Source organism: Saccopteryx bilineata, chromosome 3 (genome assembly GCF_036850765.1).
Source record: "Saccopteryx bilineata isolate mSacBil1 chromosome 3, mSacBil1_pri_phased_curated, whole genome shotgun sequence".
NCBI lineage: Eukaryota > Metazoa > Chordata > Mammalia > Chiroptera > Emballonuridae > Saccopteryx > Saccopteryx bilineata.
Genome location: NC_089492.1, coordinates 265,915,281 through 265,938,515, shown reverse-complemented (window position 1 = coordinate 265,938,515; position 23,235 = coordinate 265,915,281). Strand labels below are relative to the sequence as shown.

At 48.9% G+C, this 23,235-nt stretch overlaps 1 protein-coding gene across 1 annotated transcript; it reads right to left on the bottom strand.

Moving 5' to 3' along the window:
• Window positions 1-11,288: 11,288 nt before the first annotated feature.
• C3H1orf216 (chromosome 3 C1orf216 homolog) lies at window positions 11,289-16,340 on the bottom strand. Its single transcript, XM_066269666.1, has 2 exons — window positions 16,167-16,340; window positions 11,289-13,439 (listed from the first exon to the last, which is right to left on the bottom strand). The coding sequence occupies exon 2, from the start codon at window positions 13,432-13,434 to the stop codon at window positions 12,745-12,747; it is 690 nt and encodes a 229-aa protein (XP_066125763.1). The 5' UTR covers window positions 13,435-13,439; window positions 16,167-16,340; the 3' UTR covers window positions 11,289-12,744.
• Window positions 16,341-23,235: the final 6,895 nt, after the last annotated feature.

The following is a 23,235-nucleotide window of genomic DNA, read 5'->3' as shown; positions in this document are numbered from 1 at the left end:
AATAGTTCTTGAAACTAGGATAATAGAAAGGGAACCGGTGTCAAAACTGAGACCCTAGTCCTGTAGTTCCAAGTGGCAGGGGGGAGAGGGGAGTGTGGGGTGGTAACAACCCTGTAAGGGGCTTTTTAAAATATGAGAGAGATTTTTTGGATGTCTTAATCATTGGCTATGCAGGGCTATAGATATTTCATTTTAAGGGACAGAAATGCTAAATTTGGACTCTGCATTGCCTAGGACAGTCTCACTCAAAGAATTCTCCAAATGCCAAAGCCACTCCCATTGAGCCAGCTAACCTCCCTGCAAGCATCTACAAGCCTTTCCTTTATGTCCTGCCACACTGCTGTCCCTGGATTCAGTAGTGACTTGTGTGAGGCCTGCACAATTGAATATGTAGTTAGTTGATGAGCAGAATTCTTGCTCCATCACAGCACAGGTCACTTAATCTCCTATCTCCTCTTCTATAAAAAGGCATACCAGAGCCTACCTCCCAGTGTAACCAGAGAAAGCAATGGGAAAACAGAGGAAAAGTGTGAGCACACACTTTATTATAATGGGGAGCAGAACATAGGCTGCTAATTTAATAACAGACTCCTAAAGCTCTCCTTCTCTAGGTGAGGTGTCTAGCCCATGGAGACCTAACCATTCCTGCCTCACTAGTTGAGGGGCTCATAGTCACAGAGTAACCTTCCACAGTTACTGCTGCTTGACCTTGACTATAGTTTCTCCACTGAAAAAATGGAGTTGATTGCACCTATTCAATAGCCAAAAAGCAGAACTGGGAGTGATTTGAAAAACATTACATATTATGAAGACTACAAGGTAATTTGCCATTTCCACACAAGCCAGAAAGATCTTCCTCCTCCTCTCCCTGCCTCAGTCTCCTCATCTGTCAGGGGTCGGGAACCTATGGCTCGCAAGCCAGATGTGGCTCTTTTGATGGCTGCATCTGGCTTGCAGACAAAGCTTTAATAAAAAAAAATAATGTTAAAAATATAAAACATTCTCATGTATTACAATACATTCATTTCCTACCGCTCATGTTCATGGTTGCGGGTGACTGGAGCCAATCACAGCTGTCCTTCGGGACAACACCAAATTTTTATTGAATAATGCCTAATGTACATGAGTTGTTGTATGGCTCTCACGGAATTACATTTTAAAATATGTGGCGTTCATGGCTCTCTCAGCCAAAAAGGTTCCCGACCCCTGTGTTAGATGAATGCATAGCCACTCTGACACCCCATCTCCCAAACTCATATGTGCACATGCACTCATGTACACACATGCGCACACACACACACTCACACATAGACTAAAAGATCTCATTAGAACTAGGGGACTACCTAATAAAACTTATATAAACAAGTTTCATTATGGAGATTAAGGTGGTGATTGTACCTGAGACTAATTGGGGGGTGAGGGAACCAGGCAATCACTTAGTAGGATCTGAGTCTTTCCACGTGAGTTTAGGGGGTAAGAATGAATTCAGGGGTAAGTTGGTCTGTGAGTCCAAGGAGACTATGAGGATTTCAGGCCCTCCAGGCATAGGAAGCAGAATAGGTAGCACCTGCCTTCCCTGGGTTAACACATGTTGAGCACCAAGAACAGGACCTACCCGGGCACAAAGTCAGCACTCTGTGCGCATGCTCTTCTTCTGCTCCTTCTCGACCTCCTCCTCCTCTTCCTTCGACTCCTTCTGGTGCTATTATTAAGGAGATGGTATGGACTACAGTGGAGATGTGAGTTGGGAAAGATGGTGTTGAGAATGGGAAGAGGACGGCTGGCTACTGGAGAGGAATAGCAAATGAGGGTGAGCATGACATTGACATCCACCAGACCCACCAGAGAAGAAGAGCTTTGGACTTCTTCACAGGGGTCTAGACACACTCACACACACCCGTATACATCTGCATGTTCTAGATGAAGCCTATCCTGATAAGCTCCCAAAGAAACAAATTCAGCTGCCACAAAGCAAGATAGGTCTTTTGAGGGAGTCTTGTTGGCTCCCATTTGAAGTCCTGGTACAGAACCCTTCTTTTCGGAAGACCGGTTCCTGGGGTTCCAGGTCTGTACCCATTACTATCCCATACACAGCCAAACTGTAAAGGTCCTGGCTGTACCTGGAGACAGAGGTATGTCTGGCTCATAGGCAAGTGAGATATTTTACTGACTTTAGTAGTTTACTGCCCAGCAGTATACTAAAGTGATGTGATATTTCAGGCCAAGCTTAAAAGAGAGTATTCAGAATGGCTGTACAAATAAAGCCCCTCTCCACACTGCAGTTGCTGGCTCAAAAAGACTGTCCCTGGGACAGTACCCTGCTTCTGGACCCCCGGAGGCCCCTGGCTCCAGCAAGTCGCCTTCATAGGATGCTGTTTTCCTCACCTACTTTCATGCATCCTCCAGGTTGACACCAGCTCCCCTGTGAACTCTTTCTGATTGTCTCTCACCTCCCTCACTCCTCTCTCTACCCCAAACACAGAATTAGCCTTTCCCTTCTCTAGGTTTCCACAGCAATGTGTTTCCACAAATGTGATCCCTGGAACACTCAATCTGTAAAACAATCCATCAAAAAAGGGTCCCATGCTCAAACAAGTTTGAGAAACCCTCTTCATATACTGCCCTCCTATTAGTAATTCACAACACATATCATTTAACCCGGTGTCTTCTAAGCCCATTTGATCATATCCTGCTCATTGAAACATGCTTTGGAAAGTGCTTCCACAGCACTGTGTACACAATTCTATTAGCACTTATCACACTCTCATCACCCACGTCTGGGACTGTCTTCCTGGACAGACTGTGAAGTCCCTATGGCTGGAACTGCGTTTGATTTATCTGGGTTCTCAGTGCCTAACGGAGGGTCTGGCACATGGTAGACAGTAATAAATATTTGTTGAATGCAAGTATAAATAGTCCTGTCTTAGTACTGTCTGTGACTAAGATGAGGACATGAAGAGCACCTTGGTGACAGGTTCCTGGCAGTGCCTGGGAGGAGGTGTCTGGTGACAACAGTGACAGGAGGAGAGTGACACAGACATGCTTGCAGACTGTATGGTTCTTGGCCCTCTGGGGAGGTGGTCCACCATTAGGGATTTGGGACAGAGGTGAGGGTGTCCACTATCCCTGGGGATTCAGGAACCTTGGGTGACTTCTGTAGCCACAATGGCAGCAGGAAAGAAGCCCAAGGGAGGACAGGACCTCATCAGTCTGGGAGGAACCCAGCTGTCCCACATGTGCCAGGCACAGTGTGGGCAAAGCTGGGCCAGTACACACCATCTTTGGCAGGTATGGCTTCCCTGAATCATCCACTGCCTGTTGTTTCCTGGACCTTGAGGTTCTGAAGGATGGTTCTGTGGGGAACAAGGCTAGCCATTGATTTCATTCCCTTTCCTGAGAGGGAAAAATCTCCATAAGAGGTCCTGAGGAAGGTTTTTGTGGACTCGACAGAAACTTGTGGCACACTAGACCCTTGGGAGAGATCAGGCCCGGGGTGCAGGAACCAGCTAGAGGAGCCTCGCAGGCCAAGCTAAGCAAGCGGAGCCGCTGGAGAGCCTTGTAAAGGTCTTAAGTTGGAGGGGTCTTCTAGGAGCCCACCCTAGAGCAGTGTGGCGAATGGAAGAGAGGGAGCTCAGACCGGGAGCCTTTGCAGTTGGCCAGGTGAGAGATGATGGTGGCCTGACAAAGGTGGGGGATGTTGGAACAGAGAAGAAGGAGTGGGCTGGACAAGTTCTTAGGAGTTGGAAGGGATTGAGTGCCATGAGGTGTGACTAGGAGGGCTGAAACTCACACTGCAAACAATTGAGTGGAACAATCCAGCTTGTGGATGGAGAGATGAGCTCAGTTTTGGACAGGGGAAGTTTGAGTGCTGTGAGTCTTTCATGTGCAGTGGTCCACTGGGCAGTTGGATATGCAGTGGGGGCGGGAGGCAGAGACCCTGCTGGAGACAGAGGTCTGGGAGTTCCAGGTGTGAATGGGGACTGAACGCACAGAGTGGAGGAGATCCCAGGAGGGCGGACAGATGTCCTAGACAAGTGCAGGGGAGCATCAAAGTCTAGGGAGAGCTGTATGAACATTGAATGTTGGGGGCTGCCTAGAGGAGTCCAAGAAACATTCAGAACCACCCAGAGTCCCCTCCAGCCCGATAACTCGCACCCAGTCAGAGGTGCACACTCACAGGTCCAGTCCCACATCTCTGTTCTCACCTGCAAGGCCACATCACCTGCACACCCCTGCACTCGCAGCCCTCTCTTGCTCTTCCCTCTGTGGCCCCACCCCTCCCTGCAGACCCCAGAGTTAATCCTCCCCCTCCCCCAGATTAGGGGCGCTGCCCCCCTTTGTGCACCCAAGGGCCTGAGGCGAAAGCCCTGGAAGGCTGCCGGCCTTCCTAGCAGCTGAGATGGGGAGGGCGGCAGGGGCGCGGGGGAGGAGACACAAAAGTAGGGGAGGCATCCCGGCTGCAGCTGTCCTGCGAGGGGCCAGGACAAAGGGCCTGCTGGCGGGCCGCCGCGAGCCGTTTTCATGCTTGTTGGGATTAGGGCAGGAAACGCCGCTCGCAGTCGTGCGGATCAGCAGCCCCGGCGCGCCGGCGCGTGGGGCGGGCTCGGCCCGGCCGGGCCCCCGCTTTGTGAGGAGCCCCCGGCCCGCGCGGCTCCGAGGAGGCCGCCCCTTTGTCTGCGCCTTTCGGGGGACCGGCCCCGCCCGGAGACCGCTGAACACCAGCTGATCGCCAGTCTCCAGCCCTCTCCTTCTTCCCCGGCGCCGAGCACTGGAGCTCCACCTTGCGCTCCCTTACGGGGCAAGGTCATGACCCCCCCCCCACCCGCAGCCCCTTGGACTGCTCCCGTCCCACGCCCCGAGACCTCTTTCATTCCGAATGGGTGGAGGGTGCGAGCCCTCGCGGGACCTAGCCCCGCCCTCGGCCCTGACCACCCCCCCGGCCCTGATTCCCCCCCCCCCCCGCGCCACGCCCTCCCTGCTCCCACCAATCCCACACCCGGACGACTGTCTCCCCAAATCTACTGGTGATCAATAGGAATGGAGCGATTTAGAGGATCGACCGGTTCTGGCCAAGGGGTTTGAGGAGAGGAGTGGGGCGAAGATAAGGTTCAGCTGGAGAAGCCTTCAAGCTCAGAGAGGGGAAGCAGACACATTTCTGGCCGTCCCGCACTGGGGCTGGGAGAATCTCAGGAGGCTGCTGGGGTGTGAAAACCTCCCCGGGCTTGGTGCAGTGGCATTTCTGAGGAGTGAGGGAGAGAAGGGAGCACGCATGTGAGTCTGTGTCCAGGACTGTGCATCTGTGAGTGTGAGCGCTTGTGTGTGTGTGTGTGCGTGCACACAAACATAGGTGTGGTGTCCAGTGCCCCTGTGTCTGTGGGTGCCTGGTGGGAGTGCGTATGTATATGAGGGTGGCTTTGAGGTCTGGCTCAGACCCCAGAGCATCCCTCTCTCACGTTTCTCTTCTTACCACCAGCATCCATTAAACTCACGGGTCTGGAACTCAAGCCTTTTAGCAACACTTTTTAACATAACAGTACAATTTGCCCAGGGGCATCTCCTATCCCTGATGGCTTCCCCCTGCTCTCCTAGTCAGATAATATCGTTTATGGACTACTTTCTATGTGCCAGGCTCGGGTCTATGCCCTTTACAAACGTGTAAACTCTCACATAACTCTATGAAAGAAGTACTAATTGTCCCCGTTTCACAGTTGAGAAAAGAGAGGCAAAGCTACCAAGTGGAGGATCCAAGGCATTTGGATCCAGCCTGCACTAGAAATCATTATTCTCTGTTGCCTCAACTTCTACTCCTAGGCTCCTCTTCCTCCAGGAAGCCTTCTTTGATCAGGTGATCTCATTGCTTTCCTGTCCCTGTCACCTGTTCATGCTGTGATTAGGAGACACTAACACTGGACTTTGGGTGAGGCTTGTAGGAAACAGGCTGGTAGACAGGTCAAACGCTGCCACCAGGGGGCATTCAATCTACACAGAACCCTAATATTCCAAGCCCCACCTAATTCAATCTACACAGAACCCTAATATCCCAGGCCCCAGGCTAGGGAGCTCACCCACCACATTCTGAAGCCTCCTGATCCCCCTAACTCTTCCTTAGTTCCCAGTTCACTTTCTGCCCTCTGGGCTTTACGCCACCCTTCTGACCAGGCTTAGATGGGACAGACCTATTCTAGGTACCTGGAGAGAAAGTTTTCTACGAACCCAGCCCTGAGTGACCTCCTGCCAATCTCTTCCATGACCTCCTGCCAATCTCTTCCATGACCTCCTGCCAATCTCTTCGATGCTTCAGTCCTATCCCTGGGGGCATGTTCAGGCCTCCACTGTGTGCCCTGCCCCTGTGGGTCACTGGGTCTCAGTCCCAATCTCATCCCTCATTCCTCCTACTAAGTGAGGCTCCTCAGGTAGCACCAGAAACCTGAGTTAGACTTCCCTATTTCTGGTCATGAGATTTCATTCTGGTGAGAATGGGAAGGCAGCTAACTGGCTAGTCCCCTCCCTAGTGAATGAACCTTCCTACTCCCCTCGCTGTGTCAGAGACTAAGACATCCCTACCCAATGACTTTAAAACAACCTCCTAAATATATCAAGTCTCAGGCACAGACCTGCACAGAGGGCTAGGACCAGCTTTCCCTCTCCTAGGCTCAGAGCAGCCTGTGATCTAATCTTTTGGATGAATCTCATCTATTAGCGCAGACCTGCTCAAGGGCAGTGGCGGGCTCTGCAGGACCTGTATGGAGGTGTTCAATTGGTTTTAATGCATAGGAAGCATCTTCAGGTCCATTTCCTCATTTAATCCTTACAATTGCCACAGATGGAGACAGTCCAGACAGTCCTGGAACAGGTCTGTCCCACACAAAGTACAGCATTTGCCTGAGCCCCTTCCATGAGTAGGTGTAATGGCTAGTGTACCTGATGGGAAACAGTAATTCTGGTCTGGATTGGCTCATCCACTGGGGTCCTACGTCAGTTCCCCTGTCTCAAACTGCTGTGGCTCCGACCCCCTGCTCTTGCCCAGCTTCTTCCTCACCCACCACCACACCAGGGGCTTGACCTGTCCCTAGACAGGGGTCCTGTATACATATAGTACACCTCACTTGTTCCTTGGTCTGGCTTTCATCTTTTTCTCAGCTCAGAAAGCTCTTTTAGGGAAAGGGATATTAGGCAGCTTTATTTTTTTTTTTAAGTTTTTCTTAAAAAGATGCCTTTTATTTTGCCTGGCCTGTGGTGGAGCAGTGTGGATAAAACATCAACCAGGAACGCTGAGGTTGCAGGTTCAAAACCCTGAGCTTGCCCGGTCGAGGCACATATAGGAGTTGATGCTTCCCGCTCCCTCACCCTTCTCTCTCTCTCTCCTCTAAAATCGATCAATTAAAAAAAAATCTTATAAATAAATAAATATAAGATGCCTTTCACTTTAGATTCAAATTTCTTAAGGAAAACGTTTGATACTTTTTCTATGAAAAAGTGAAGTGTGCATCTCAAAAGCACTATTTATATTAATATTCATAACTCTCATTAATGTATTTTACTATGTGCCAGGTATAAGTATTTTGCATATTATATATTCACTTAATCATTGACACATGCTATGAGGTAGTTACTACTATTGTCTCTATTTTAAGATGAGGAAATTGAGGTACAGAGACTTGCCCAAGATCATGGATACAGAGTGCAATGGTGCTAACATCCAAATCCAGGGGTCTGGCTTCACAGTCTGTGCTCTTAACTGCTGGTTGTGCTCAGAAGAGCCTTCAAACGTTTGGAAAAGGGTTGTTCTCTTGTTCTCTAAAGGTTTGATGTTGCCTCATTGTTAGAAATCTCCTGCCCTGGCCAGAAAGCTCAACTGGTTAGAGGATTGTTCCAAAGTGCAGATGTAGCTGGTTCAATACCCAGTCAGGGCACATACAGGAACAGACCCATGCTCTTCTCTCTCTCTCTTTTTTTTTTCTCTCTCTCTCCCTCTCTTCCTCTCTCGCTAACATCATTAAAAAAAATTTTAAAAAAAGAAATCTCGGCCCTGGCCGGTTGGCTCAGTGGTAGAGCGTCGGCCTGGCGTGTGGGGGGCCCAGGTTCGATTCCCGGCTAGGGCACATAGGAGAAGCGCCCATTTGCTTCTCCACCCCCCCCCCTTTCCTCTCTGTCTCTCTCTTCCCCTCCTGCAGCCAAGGTTCCATTGGAGCAAAGATGGCCCGGGCACTGGGGATGGCTCCTTGGCCTCTGCCCCAGGCGCTAGAGTGGCTCTGGTCGCTGCAGAGCGAAGCCCTGGAGGAGCAGAGCATCGCCCCCTGGTGGGCAGAGCGACGCCCCTGGTGGGCGTGCCGGGTGGATCCCTGTCGAGCGCATGCAGGAGTCTGTCTGACTGTCCCTCCCCGTTTCCAGCTTCAGAAAAATACAAAAAAAAAAAAAAATCTCCATGGTTAAAGCTATTTAAATTTAGCCATAGCCCTTTGCTAGAACATCTCTTAGTAAGTGGAATTTGTCAAAATTGGTTCAACATTGTTTCTTTTTTTTTTTTTAATTTTTTTTTTTATTCATCTTACAGAGGACAGGGAGAGACAGAGAGAGAGAGAGAGAGAGAGAAGAGAGACAGAGAGAGAGAAGGGGGGAGGAGCTGGAAGCATCAACTCCCATATGTGCCTTGACCAGGCAAGCCCAGGGTTTCGAACCGGCGACCTCAGCATTTCCAGGTCAACGCTTTATCCACTGCGCCACCACAGGTCAGGCTCAACATTGTTTCTAAATGTCAAATGTAGAGATGACAAGAATTATTAATAAGAATTATTAATATCCTGGGTCACTATTTCAGAGATGTATACTTTGTGAGGTTTAAAATATGTACGCCTTGTTGGGGGCATTGTAAAAGAAGACATTAGATTTCTCTAAAATGTTTCAATTTTTGTAAGTGGAATATAATAATTTTTATTTGTATAATTTAAAAATAATCAATACAATATTTGATTTGCTTAATCAATCAATATATGCCTCCTGTGGTAGTCAACCTCGAAGATGCCCCCTGATGCTCCCCACCACCTGGTACTTAGACGCTTGTGTAATATCCTCCCTTTGAGTAACTTCTAACCAACAGAATATGGCAACATGGAGGGGATAACAATGCTACGATTAGGCTGCAGAAAATTGTGACTGCTGTCTTGCTAGCACTCTATGACTTTCTTGGCTTGTATGCTTTGATGGACTGAGCTGCCATGTTGGAAGGGTCCACATGGCAAGGAACTGAAGGTGACCTCCAGCCAACAGCCCTTGAAGAACGAAATGCTCTCCTCAAAATGAGACCATGGACCCTGGACTGACAGCCTCCACTGCAGCCTTGATTCCTGACCTACAGAAATGGTGAGATGAGCCTGACCAAGTGGTGGTGCAGTGGATGGAGCATTGGACTGGGACTCAGAGGACCCAGGTTCAAGGCCCCAAGTCGCTGGCTTGCACGCAGGCTCATCAAGTTTGAGCACAGGCTCACCAGCTTGAGCACAGGGTCGCTGGCTTGAGCGTGGGATCATAGAAATGACCCCACGGTTGCTGGCTTGAGCCCAAAGGTCACTGGCTTGAAGCCCAAGGTCACTGACTTGAGCCCAAGGTTGCTGGTTTGAGCAAGGGGTCACTTGCTCTGCTGTAGCCTCCCCCCCCTCCCGCCTCGTCAAGGCACATATGAGAAAGCAATCAATGAACACCTAAGGAGCTGCAATGAAGAATTGATGCTTCTCATCTCTCTCCCTTCCTGTTTGTCCCAATCTGTCCCTCTCTCTGTCTCTCTCTCTCTGTCACACAAAAAAAGAAATGGTGAGATGACAAATGTATATTGTTTCAAGTCACTAAGTTTTAGGATGATTTGTCATGCAGCAACAGGTAACTAATATACTTCTTTTCTCAAAGTAATTTTTGAGACACCAATAAACCATCATATAAACTAATATAAAAGATCTAATTTGATTGGCATCAACAAATACCTGAAGTCATGTACATGTATTGTAACCACATTTGTGTCAGAACCATCTAAGAACTCTGTGTTTTGCAGTGAGGCTGCCTTTCAGGGAAGTGGTGGCTTTAGAACAGGAATGACAATGTGAGTGCTTATGTTTGTGTGTGTGTGTGTAGGGGGGTGTCCCTCACAATCAGTGCCCCCCTTTCAGGCCCAAAGATGTCTTAAGACAAGGACAATCACAAATGGGATTCTCACAGAGGCCCAGTCTCCCCTGTCGATCTGAGAGGCTCCTGAGGAGAGGCCTGACTCCCCATCATCAGACCATCAATCATAGCAGACTGGACTCCTCCCCGCAGTGTCATCTCCCACCCCCACCCCCCATTGCAGAACCAGCTCCAAAGGGGAGCTCAGATGGTGTAGCAAAGAGGCCACCAGACAACAGGTAGAACAGAAACACAAACTCCAGAAATGCATTTCTCTGCCCCAGTTTATTCATCTCGGTTCACATTCAATATGCAAGAGCTAGACGCAGTCCCCAGGGTCACTGCTTCAGCCTCACTCCCATTGCTTTCACCTACCCACCGTTAGGGATGGGACTCTCAGAGAAGTCAGAAAGAGCCCTGCATTTTGCAAGTCGGAAGGCTTAGGGCCAGAGGCAGCATCAATGACCTCCATGTCACTGCTCACCCATCAGAATCTTGCAATCTCTTGGCCCCCAGAAGCAAAATAGAGAGGTTGGCCGCCTTACTCCTTGGCTCTCCCCAGAACTCACCAACTCTCTACCTTGCAGAGCTTCTGCTGGAGCCTGTCAACTCCCATTTAAAGGGCCATTCAGTGATGGAAGGGGGCATGACTCAGCACCTTAGGAGTTTACAGAGGCAGGGCTGACACTGCTCCCTTGCCCACCCTTGAAAGCAGAACTGTGGCTTCTCCTGGCCCAGAGTCTTATTTAGGGAAATGAACCAAACTAATTCAACATCCAGTGCTGATAAAGCCAGAGAGGCATAGTGAGTAGAGGCACAGAGAGGGAAGGGAGATTTTCCAACAGCCTGGGAACACCTTGTCCATTCCTTTCAAGCTTATGAGCACACGTTCCTTTTCATCGGAAGGTTAAATCCATATGGTCTGCAACAGCTCCTTTGCAGTGGAGAGGAGCTGGTTTGTGGTTGGTTTGGAACAGGTATTTTAGAATTCCCAAAGTCCTATTCTTCACAGGATTCCACCATCATCATTTCCCCATTCCCATCTCCCATATGCCCAGAGGCAGAGTTCAAGAGGGACAATCTCCTATCTTCTTCTCTGATCCCACCCCCACCCCTGCCATGGTGTCAATCACCACCCCCAGCTCCCCACCCTGAAACAATTTCTCTTCCAATTGCCCTGGCAAAATTGCTGCCAAAAAGCCATGACAGGCCAAAGCCGCTCTTTTTGCAGCAAGTCCACCATCAGGGAAAACAGCCTTAGCAGAACAAAGTCTAGGAGTGAGGGGAGGAAGGAGAGGTGACCTGGGAAATCCCAGGAGAATGGGTCAGACACAACCCTCAGATATATGGCAGCAGGCAGCCCTCTTTCCAGGGAGCAGTGGGACCCTGTGGAGAAAACGGTACGACAGGCTATAAGTAACATAGGGTGTGGGTGTGCAATTGAATATAGGTTTGCTCATACTTGCTTGGGAGTCTGCCTGAAAAGATACATGTTCCTAATATACACTTCCCATGCCTACTTTGCACACATGTGTACCCCTACCTATAGTTCTACACACACAAGAGCTCTCACATACACCCACCATAGCTTGCACACTCAGTCACTCATAGGCACACACATCATTTGTATGTACAGTTGACTCTTGAACAACGCAAGGGTTAGGGGTGCTAACCCCTGAAACAATAAAAAATCCAGGTATAACTTTCTTTTAGTTGAGTTTAGAGAGGAAGGAAGGGAGAGAGACAGACAGACAGAGAAACATCGATTTATTTGTTGTTCCACTTATTTATGCATTCATTGGTTGATTCTTGTTTGTACCCTAACAGAGGATCAAACCCACAACCTTGGCATATCAGGATGATACTCTAACCAACTGAGTACCCAGCCAGGGCTCCATGTATAACTTCTGACTCTCCAAAAACTTAACTAATTCCCTGCTGCTGACAGGAAACCTATGGAGAACATAAACAGTTGATTAACACATATTTTGTTTGTTATATGTATTATATACTATATTCTTACTCTAAAGTAAGCAAAGAAAATGCTATTAAGATAAACTTAAGGAAGAGAAAATATATTTACAGGACTATACATATTTATTTTTAAAAATTCACTCAACATGCAAGAGCTAGACACAAAGTCTCCAGGGTCACCTATGTAGTTTAAACCTATTTTGTTCAAGGATCAACTATACAAAAATTAAGGGACATTATATCGCTTCATATTCATTTTGAAATATCCCCTAAGTTTTCAAATTATATCATACATATACCCTCACTCATACACTTATACACACAATGTTGGGTACCTGTTCAGACATGCATATACAAATTTACTCCCTCTTATATGTATACCATACAGACACAGATGGACACACTCACAGGCCTGTACGTAGATAGCTTGTGTGTACACACAGCACACATAAGCTGATGCACAGATGCCGATTCACATATGCCTGGCATATGTGAGCATGTATATACTCACTTATGCTTACCTGCACTCATACCAGCTACTAATATTGTACTTGTGTACAACCACACACATGCCTGAAAATATGTACATATACCCTTGCGCCCAGTGGAGGCACACTCTTAGCTCTGGTCCTGGGGCCTAGAGGGTGCTGCCCTCTGTTGAAGACAGCGGATAAGCTCCTTTCGGTTGTCTAGGATGGTATCAAAGCTCTCCTGTAGGCGGGCCTGCTGGTCAACCAATTGGTGCTGCAGGGCTCGGATCCACTGGAGCAGGGCCAGGCGGCGGTACATCACAAGGTGCATGTGGTGCTTCTCCTTCTCCTGCTCCTTGTAGCGCTCCTGAGCCTGCAGCTTTTGCACAGCCTGGGCCACTGAGGGCAGAAGGGGATCTGAAGGGCAAGGGCCTTCAGGGGTCCCACAGGCAGGCTCGGGGCTGCTGGTGGGGCTGTCGATGCTTAGGGAGCTGCTGGCATAGCCATTGTCCTCCAGAGGGGAGCGGACTGTGCCAGCACTAGCCATCTTCTCAGGCCCAGCTCTGGGGATCTCTGCTCCCTCTGGAGGGCTGCGGACCTCCCCCTCAGGGAGTCCAGGGGCCTGGAAGGGCTGGTTGTCAGAGGGCAACTTGGAGGAGCCCCTCATCAGGATGGCCTCCACTTGGTCTGGCATCCCATGCCAATTCTCGTTGGCATCCTTGGCACTTGCCATGAAGTTGGAGTTGCTGTCTGGTTGGAACTCAGGCTGACACACTCCAGGAGGCCGTCTCCCGGGGAACTGGCCCCCCTCACATACCCCTGGCTGGATGGCAAACATCTGGTCTGTGGAAGGGAAGCAGAAGAAGGAGTCAGAGCAGGACAGGGTGAGGTGCCCTGACAGAGTCGAGGCAACCTAGCTGCAGGGACAAGGCAGCAAGCATGAGCCTGGCTGCTCCTCCCAGTCCCTGTCCCGCACTCTGATAACGCCTCCCTTGGTGGGTTTCCTCCTCCCTTCCTGTCTGTTGCTCCTCAGCCTCCTGCACAGGCTTTCCCTCGGGCCTCTGAGGTAGGTGGTCTTCTCACTCTGTGCACTGCTCCCCAGATGGACTCACCCTCTGCTGTAGCTTCAAGGAGCATCCTGTGTTAGCGACTCTCAGATCTCTTTCCAGCCCAGATCCAGCTGCTATCTAACCCTGCAGCAACCACAGGCTCCTGAGATTCCACATGTCTAAACCAGCTCTCCCTCTTCAGTGGCCTCAGCAAAATGGCCATTCGGTCACTCTAGTCAGAAACCTGATAGCATCTTCAACCTCTCACTCTGCTTCCCCCCACCCCCATCTCACTGGCCACCAGATTATGACAATTTTTCCTCTGAAAAACCTCTATGTGGCCCTGGGCAGAGGGCCCAGCAGTAGAGCGTCGGACCAGTGTGTAGAAGTCCTGGGTTCGATTCTCTGTTGGGGCACACAGGAGAGGCCCATCTGCTTCTCCACCCCTCCCCCCTTCTCTCTCTCTCTTTCTCTCTCTCTTCCCCTCGTGCAGCCATGCTCAAATGGTTCAAGCAAAGTTGGCCCTGGCTTGAAGATGGCTCCATGGCCTGCCTCAGGCACTAGAATAGCTCAGTTGCCAAGTTACTAGGGAATAAGCAAGGGCCCCAGATGGGCAGAACATTGCCTGCCCAGTAGGGGGTTTGCAGGGTGGATCCTGGTCAGGGCGAAAGTGACAGTCTGTCTCTGCCTCCCCACTTCTCACTTAATAAAAAACAAACAAACAAAAAACACCACACCTCGGAGTGTGACTTGGGTGGTGAACACACAAGACAATATACAGATGATGTACTATGGAGTTGTGTACCTGAAACCTGTATAATTTTTTTAAAAAATTTCCATTGCCTGATCAGGCGGTGGTGCACTGGATAGAGCGTCGGACTGGGATGTGGAGGACCCAGGTTCGAGACCACGAGGTCACCGGCTTAAGCGCAGGATCATCTGGCTTGAGCAAAAAGCTCACCAGCTTGGACCCAAAGTCGCTGGCTCGAGCGGGGGGTTACTCAGTCTGCTGAAGGCCCGTGGTCGGGGCACATATGAGAAGGCAATCAATGAACAACTAAGGTGTCACAACACGCAACTAAAAACTAATGATTGATGCTTCTCATCTCTCCGTTCCTGTCTGTCCCTGTCTATCCCTCTCTCTGACTCTCTGTCTCTGTAAAAAAAAAAAAAAAATTCCATTGATTTGAGATAGAGAGGAAGGGGGGAGGGAGAAAGGGAGAGGGAGAGAGGGAGAGAAAGAAGCATCAATTCATTGTTCCATTTAGTTGTTCCATTTTGTTGTATACACAGTGGTTGCTTCTCATATGTGCCCTGACCCAGGATGGAACCTGTAATGTCAGTGTATGAGGATAATGCTCCATTCACTGAGCTACCCAGCCAGGGCTGAAACCTGTGTAATTTGATTAACCAATGTCACCCCAATAAATTCAATTAAAAATGTTTTTAACAGAACAACATTGATGTGTGTATATACGTACATCTCCCCTCACTTTCACTTGGTTCGGGCCATTTCTTGCCTGGATGACTGACTGCCACAGCCTTTTCACTGACCTCTCTGCCTCCAGTTACAAATGTCAATCTGACTCATCACAGCTCCCTAAACTCCTGGAAAACATCTACATGGTCTACTGGCTGTGCTTTATCTGGCCCCTGCTCACCCCTCCAGGCTTGCCACCCTGCGCCTCCTGCCACACCCAGCTGCTCAGAGATCTCAGAAATGCACCATTATTCTCCTCACACAATTCCCTTGACCTACACTTCCCACTTCCTCTCCTTTCCCCTCTAAGGTCTTTCCTTCTTCACTCAACAGATTCCTTTTTTTTTTTTCTACTGAGAAAGAGAGAGGAAGGGAGAGAGAGACAAAACATTAATCTGTTCCTGTTTGTGGCCTAACCGGGGATGGAACCATCAACCTCTCTGCTTCAGGATGATGTTCTAACCGGCCTTGAGCTAACTGGCCTCCGAACTTATATCCGCCCCCCCCCCCCATCTGATACTCTCCCCAGTGAGAATGAGGGATAGTGTTGGTGTAACCAGTAGTGGGCAGAAGTCCTGGGGAGAAGGATGGTGTAGGGGCAGTTCCTTTATAAACTACAAACTCCCGGCTAAACAAGGTGCCTGGAGATCTTCCCCGCCCAAATGTTTTCTTTTTCCTAAACTTGGGCGGGGCCGTGAAGGAAGCTGGGATGCGGCGGGGATGGTGTTAATCGAGGGGTTCTCAGAGACGTTTTGGGAACCCACACACCCAGGATCAGGTTTCTCTCCAAGCTAATCCACAATGTGCAGGGGTTTGGGGTAGGAAGGTCTCTCTAAGGATGGGGGGGAATCGGCCTCCCTTCCTGTCTAGCTTTGCGGGAGGGGGAGACGACCCCCGAAGACAGAGGATAGACACCATCCTTCTCTGATCTCCCCATTGGAAGCATCTGTGCGGAAGCTGCGATTTCCCTCTCGGCGCCCCGAACCCCTGCGGCTGAGCCCCACCCCTGCAAAATCTTCCCCTCACGGCCCCGCGACTCACGGCCTTGAGGCGCCCACCCCGGCGCGGCTGGCTCTGGTCCACGGGCCCCGCGGCGGGAACACGTCTCTTGGGACTGGGTCCGCTGGCCTGGGCGTTCACGCAGGCTCGGGTGTGGGGTGCGTGGTTACGGAGCGGCGTCCCTAGCCCCAGGAGCCGACTGCGGAGTCCGGCGGCGTCAGCGCGCGGGGCGGGGCAGCCTGGCCCACGTGGGCCGGTTCGGTTTCCAGTGGAGCGGCCCGGGGTCCGTTGGCCGGAACCGCCTCCCCGCCTTCGCTTTTGCAGCCTTGACCGAGGCTTTCCAGGTCCAGTGTTATTTCCTAACTGCAGTCACTGGGCCCCTCCGATCGGCTTGCCTTACTGCAGATACACTGACATTTTCAAAATGAAAATCTGATCATGTCACCACCCTCCAGCCTAAAACCAGTCTGTGGTTTCCCCATTGCAGGGTAAATCCTTATGGCAGCAGGCCCGGGGCTCGACGCACCCCGTCCTGCCTCTCCTGCTTCGGCCTCTGCGCCGCATCTCCGCAGTGGGGCCGGCAGCCCTTTCCTGCCACGCCGCTTTGACACACGCTGTACCCTCGGTCTAACACTCACCCCTCTCACATTTTAGATCTCTTGTCAGCAACTTCCTCTGACCCCCTTTTATATTACCCCTGGGCACTTGTTCCTTTTCTTCATAGCATCTATCACAGTTTGAAATTCTGTATTCATTTTTTTTTTTTTGTATTCATTTTTGTGTTTAGTTATTAAAGGCACTTAGGAAGGCTACGCTTTTAAGAGAAGAAAGAGGAAGAAAAAAAAAGAAGAAAGAAAATCTGCTCTGGGACAGGCAGGGGTCTACTTCCCCGCCCAAGAGGCTTCCCACAGGGCAGAGAACACCCAACGGTGCCAGTGCAGTGACTCTCTCTTTCTTTCTCTTCCTCTCTCTCTCTCTCCGTCTGCAATCAAAGAGAACAGAGGAATTGCTGGCTTTAATGATAAAAGCGAAAAGCACTGGCTGGTGTTAAGTAAGTTAAGGCTTCTTAAAATAAGTTAGCTTTCAGGGTACATTCGCTTGTAGGAGGTCCCTTCCCCGCCCCCTGTTACTGAGCAAGCTATGCGATTGGCTACACCTTCCTCATGTACCACCTCAACCCTATTTCAAAACCAAACTAAGTAGATTCATTACTGACTTATAATACATTTAGGCCTGACCAGGCGGTGGTGCAGTGGATAGAGCGTCGAACTGGGATGCAGAGGACCCGGGTTTGAGACCCCGAGGTCGCCAGCTTGAGTGCGGGCTCATCTGGATTGAGGAAAAGCTCACCAGCTTGAACCCCAAGGTCGCTGGCTCCAGCAAGGGGTTACTGGGTCTGCTGAAGGCCTGTGGTCAAGGCACATATGAGAAAGCAGTCAATGAACAACTAATGATTGATGCTTCTCATCTCTCTCTGTTCCTGTCTATCCCTCTCTCTGACTCACTCTCTGTCTCTGTAAAAAAATTAACTAATTAAATAAATAAATAATACATTTAGAATACCTTGTCTTTCCCTCACACCCCTCCCTTCCCCCCCCTTTTTTTTTTAATGAGGAAGAATTCAGTCTGTGGGCTCCATACTGGGGCATCTTCCAGTTTCTACTTGATTCCAGCTCACTCTTCTGCAACTAGAGACTAAGTACATATTCAATTGCACCTGCCAATCCTATATACAAAAATACGGGAAATGGAAGAGGAAAAATTCCATTTTATGATTATAACAACTCCTATTTTAAGAGGAAAGGGAAACAAAAGAGAGAAGGCAAGAGTAACTCAAACTTTGGACAATACCCCCAGGCTTAGGACATATAGGCAGAGACCTCAACCTCATTCCTACATCAGGTCCTGAGGCCAATCGATGTAGGAGTCTGTTGGTCAAATAAGTTGGTCAAATATGTTTGCTCACTTATAGTTTTCATTGGGTATGGGGGACAGGCTGTAAGTAGGCAGGCTCATTATAGCCTAAGGCTTAAGTTTTAAGACTAAGCCTTTTCTACCCTTTTAATACTAAGATCTTTTCAAAACTAAGTTTTCCCCTACACCCTTGACTGTTGCATGATAGGGGTTGGTGCACTCTCATGAGGAATCCCATTATGCCTCAGATAAGTGACTTTGTATCAGAGACTTCCTTGTTTGTATATTGGACTAAAGGTTTTGATTTCTACACTATAAAATGGGGCAGAGGAGCCCATGCTGGAGGAGAGCAGAGAAAGGCCATGTGGAGGAGAGGAGAAGCAGCCAAGATGGTAGAGTGCTGAAGGAGAAGTCAGTTTGTGCAGTTTGTGCAGAGAGAAGGAGATGGGGAACAGAAGTGAATAAGGCTGGTAAGGTAGAAACCTTTAATTCTAGGAAACTCGAATAAGTCAGTGGCTTTGGGAGCCCTGAATGGAAAGGGCTTGTATTGAATGGAATGTATTTCTTGCCCATCGGGTGTTCTAATTTCATTCTTTTCTTTTTTTTTTTTTTTCATTTTTCCAAAGCTGGAAATCGGGAGGCAGTCAGACAGACTCCCGCATGTGCCCAACCAGGATCCACCCAGCATGCCCACCAGGGCGCGATGCTCTGCCCCTCTGGGGCATCGCTCTGTTGCATCCAGAGCCATTCTAACGCTGAGGCAGAGGCCACAGAGCCATCCTCAGCGCCTGGGCCATCTTTGCTCCAATGGAACCTTGGCTGCGGGAGGGGAAGAGAGAGACAGAGAGGAAGGAGAGGGGGAGGGGTGGAGAAGCAGATGGGCGCTTCTCCTGTGTGCCCTGGCCGGGAATTGAACCCCGGACTCCCGCACGCCAGGCTGATGCTCTACTGCTGAGCCAACTGGCCAGGGCTCTTGCCCACCGGGTGTTAAAGCTAATGGTGCACCAGTTCTTGGCTCCGTTGTTTCATTACCATCTGTCCAAATCAAATGCAAACCTGCATGGGCCAGGTGGCTGTGGCTACTGGCCGTACAGAGGCCCTTTTCTATCATCCACTGCAAGTTCCCCTTGCCTTCATCCACAGAGTTTTCTTCCTATGAGATGACTCAAGATCCCTGAGTTTCCCTGGTCTGGAGTTATGATGCTGATCTACTGTAAAGCCAGTAGCCACGGCCACCATCACAGCCGCCTGGCCCATGCAGGTTCTCATTGGATTCGGACAGTTGGTAAAGAAACAACAGAGCCAAAAACTGGTGGGCCATCATCTTTAATCCTAGCTTGCACCCAGTGGGCAAGTAAAAATACACACTGGGCTCCAAAACCCACTCATTCAGTGCTCACAAAGCTACTGACTTATCCAAGTTTCCTAGAATCAAAGGTTTCTAGCTCACCAGACTTATTCACCTCTGTTCCCCATCTCCTTCTCTCTGCACAAACTGGCTTTTCCTTCAGCATTCTGCCATGTTGGCTGCTTTTCCTCTCTTTTCACATGGCCTTTCTCTGCTCTCCTCTCTAATGCCAATCTCAGGACCAGAGAGAGAGAGCCCCCGGTCCGTCTCCATTTTATAGTGTAGAAATCAAAACCTTTAATCCAATATACAAATAAGGAAGTCTCTGATACAAAGTCATTTATCTGAGGCATAATGGGATTCCTCATGAGAGTGCACCACCCCACATCATGCAACAGTCAAGGGTGTGAAGAAAAGCTTAGTTTTAAAACTAAGTCTTAGGCTATAACCACTCTGCCTGCTTACAGCCTGTCCCCCACACCCAATGCAAACTATAAGTGAGTAAACATATATATCATATTTAAAATCTTATTTGACCAACAATAGGACAGCTCACTGTTGGGTAGATAAAATATATTATGCTCACTTTGTTAAAGATGGCACTGCCCACATGGAAGCCGTGGCCCAGATGATATTAAAGTGTGTTGGGGGCGGGCTGTAGGCAGGCAGGATCCTTGTAGCCTGGGGCTTGGTTTTAGAACTAAGCCTTTCCCCCCTTTTTTGATGTGGGATGGTACAATACCATCATGCCTCAGATAAGTGACTTTGTATTAGAGACTTTCCTATTTTGTATATTGGATTAAAAGGTTTTGATTTCTGCACTATAAAATGGGGGCAGAACAGGAGCTTGCTCTCTTCGGTTCCTGAGATTAGCATTAGAAGACAGAGCAGAGAGGAGAGCAGAGAGAGGCTACGTAGAGGAGGCCAGGAGAAGCAGCCAAGATGGCAGAGTGCTGAAGGAAAAGCCAGAGTTTGTGCAGAGAGAAGGAAGGAGATGGGGAACAGAGGTGAATAAGTTTGGTGAGCTAGAAACCTTTGATTCTAGGACATTTGGATAAGTCAGTAGCTTTGTGAGCACTGAATGAGTGGGTTTTGGAGCCCAGTGTGTGTTTTTACTTGCCCGCTAGGTGCAAGCTAGGATTAAAGATGATGGCCCACCAGTTTTTGGCTCCATTGTTTCTTTTTTTTTTTTTTAATTTTTTAAAAAATTATTTATTTACTTTTTTAGAGAGGAGAGGGAGAGACAGACAGAGAGAGAGAGAGGAGAGACAGAGAGAGAGAAGGGGGGAGGAGCTGGAAGCATCAACTCCCATATGTACCTTGACCAGGCAAGCCCAGGGTTTTGAACCAGCGACCTCAGCATTTCCAGGTCGAGGCTTTATCCACTGCACCACCATAGGTCAGGTGGCTCCATTGTTTCTTTACTGACTCTCCTAATTCAATGCGAACCTGCATGTGAATGGCCACGATGGCAGCTCCTGGCCTTACACCCACTCTTAGGTGAGTTAGTCAGAGTCCTTCTCTGGGACTTCCTGAAATAAAATGAAGGGAAGACAAAAGCAGGGAAGATGCTAGCCTAGGGCTATAGCAGTCACATTCCTTGGCAAGCAGAGGTCAATTTGTAGGGGGGAGAAACCGGCCCTGACACACAGAAGCAGAGACAAAAGACAGAGTCTTGGTGATGTTCCAGGCCCTGTTTCCTGAGGCTTTTGTAAACCTTCCAATAAGGCCCTTGTTTTGTCAAGCCGACTTGAGTGGAATGTCTTTTGCTGGCAATCAAAAGAACCATGATTAATAGAACACCACTGGGTCCCACTCATGCACTTCTCAGTCCTCGTTAAATTGTAGCACTCTATTTCCCCTTGATGGCCATTATCAGTCCAACCTACGTGGTAACCTTCCTTCTATTCCTCTCTAGTATTACTAGGAGCTAGAAATGCAGTGGAATCAGCTTTGTGTTCCCTGGTTAGAAACATTCCTCCTTAGATGCTAAGAGCTCCTGACCTGCAGAATTTAGAATGTCAGAGACAGGAATTCTACTCTTTCAGAAAGTCATTAGATACAATCATAAAAGGTGCCACACCTACCTCTACCTTTTCATATGTGTTCTGACTACAAAAGACAAAGAATTATAGATTGAATGTTAAGAATCTATATTGTACTTGGCAGAGCAGCACCCAGCCTGCATCGCTTTATAGAACAAGTAAGAGGGGAAAAAAAAAGAGAAAGCTTTATAGAACAATTGAAAGAAAAAAAGCTAACCAACTAGTTTTATAGAACAATTGGTGACTAGCTTTCTATAAAGCTAGTTGTTCTCAAGAATATAATACCTGATCAATCCAGTGAATTCCAAGAGCATCAGACTATAGCCTCTCTTTTCTTAGTCAGGCAATGTCGTGTGGGATAGTCAGTCTAGCCCTGTATAATTATTGCAGTAAGTGCTCAGATAGTGGTCCTGGCCACTCCATAGTTTTCAGAGAGGTGGGAGCCCAAAGAACAAAAAAACCCCAGGAAGGCAGAAGCATCCATGTCTATACAACCACAGAAAAGCAAAATGCAGAGATGTCTGTTATTCTTTCACCAAAAGCTTCCTTAGTCAGGATACCAGGGAATCAGTCACCCTAGGTGAAGGGGTATCTGCAGCTGTGACCACTTAGCTATGACCACTTACTTAGATTGAAGGGATTTAATTGGCAGAGACAATGAATTCACCAGAAATGGCCAGTACCACCCTGAACAGGGCTCTGCAGCAGGCCAGCCCATCATGAAGGTCCAGTAGTGGGCAGTAATTAGGTATCTTGTCAAACAGACAGATGTCAGAGCCAAGAGAGGCTAGCAGTGATTAGCCAACTCCAAGCCTTGGGGACCTGGGGACAAAGGAAAATGAAAGGAATTTCTACTCCAGGAAATAGGACAGGCATGAGTTCCTGTATAGGCGAATAATTTTTCAGTGTCAGTACTCCTGGAAGAAAGGGGTGAGTATGATCAAGGTGTTTCAACGTCAAAGACCTGCCCCTTCCCATCCATTCCTTCACATCTAGGGCACAGTTACGGAGTGCTTACTGCATGCCAGGTTCTGTGCTGGGGATTCAGGGCAGACTCAGAACTGGTGGTGGCCTTAGGGAGCTCCCTGTTTAAAAATGGAAACAGAAAAACAGTAGGCTAGACAATGTGACAGGCCCTGCAACAGAGCAAAAGTGTTCTAAGATTATTATTATTATTATTGATTTTAGAGAGAGTAGAGAGAGAGAGAGAGAGAGGAGAGAGAGAAAGGGAGAGGAGCAGAAAGCATCAACTCGAAGTAGTTGCTTCCTGTATGTCCCCCTTGACCAGGCAAGCCCAGGGTTTCAAACCAGTGACCTCAGCATTCCAGGTTGACACTTCATCCACTGCGCCACCACAGGTCAGGCTTAGAAGCAGAAGTAATGAGCACAAAATAGAGAAAGGAAAGGCTTTATAGAGGTGATATTTGAGCCCCACCTTTATGGATAAATAGAAGCTCACCAACAGAAAATAGAAGGCCAAGGTGACAGTATGTGGTGTGTGTGTTTAGAGTGTGTTGAGACAACGCAGGGAAGACCACAATGTCACTGGGAGGGGGGGGGGCAATAGAGGTGGGAGATGAAGCCAGAGGATAAAGTGGACCAAGAGGTGAAAGCCCTTGACCACCATTCCCAGGAGCTGGGGCTTCCTCCTGGGGGCAGCAGGGAAATCAGAGGAAGCCCCCAAAGTTTCCACATCAGAACAAAGCACAGGCTCCTAGTTTAGGAGTAGAAGCCACATTGCAGCCTGCCTTATTCTCTTTTCCTGAGCTCAGATCATCTGTCAATGTCCTTACATGGCTTTGGG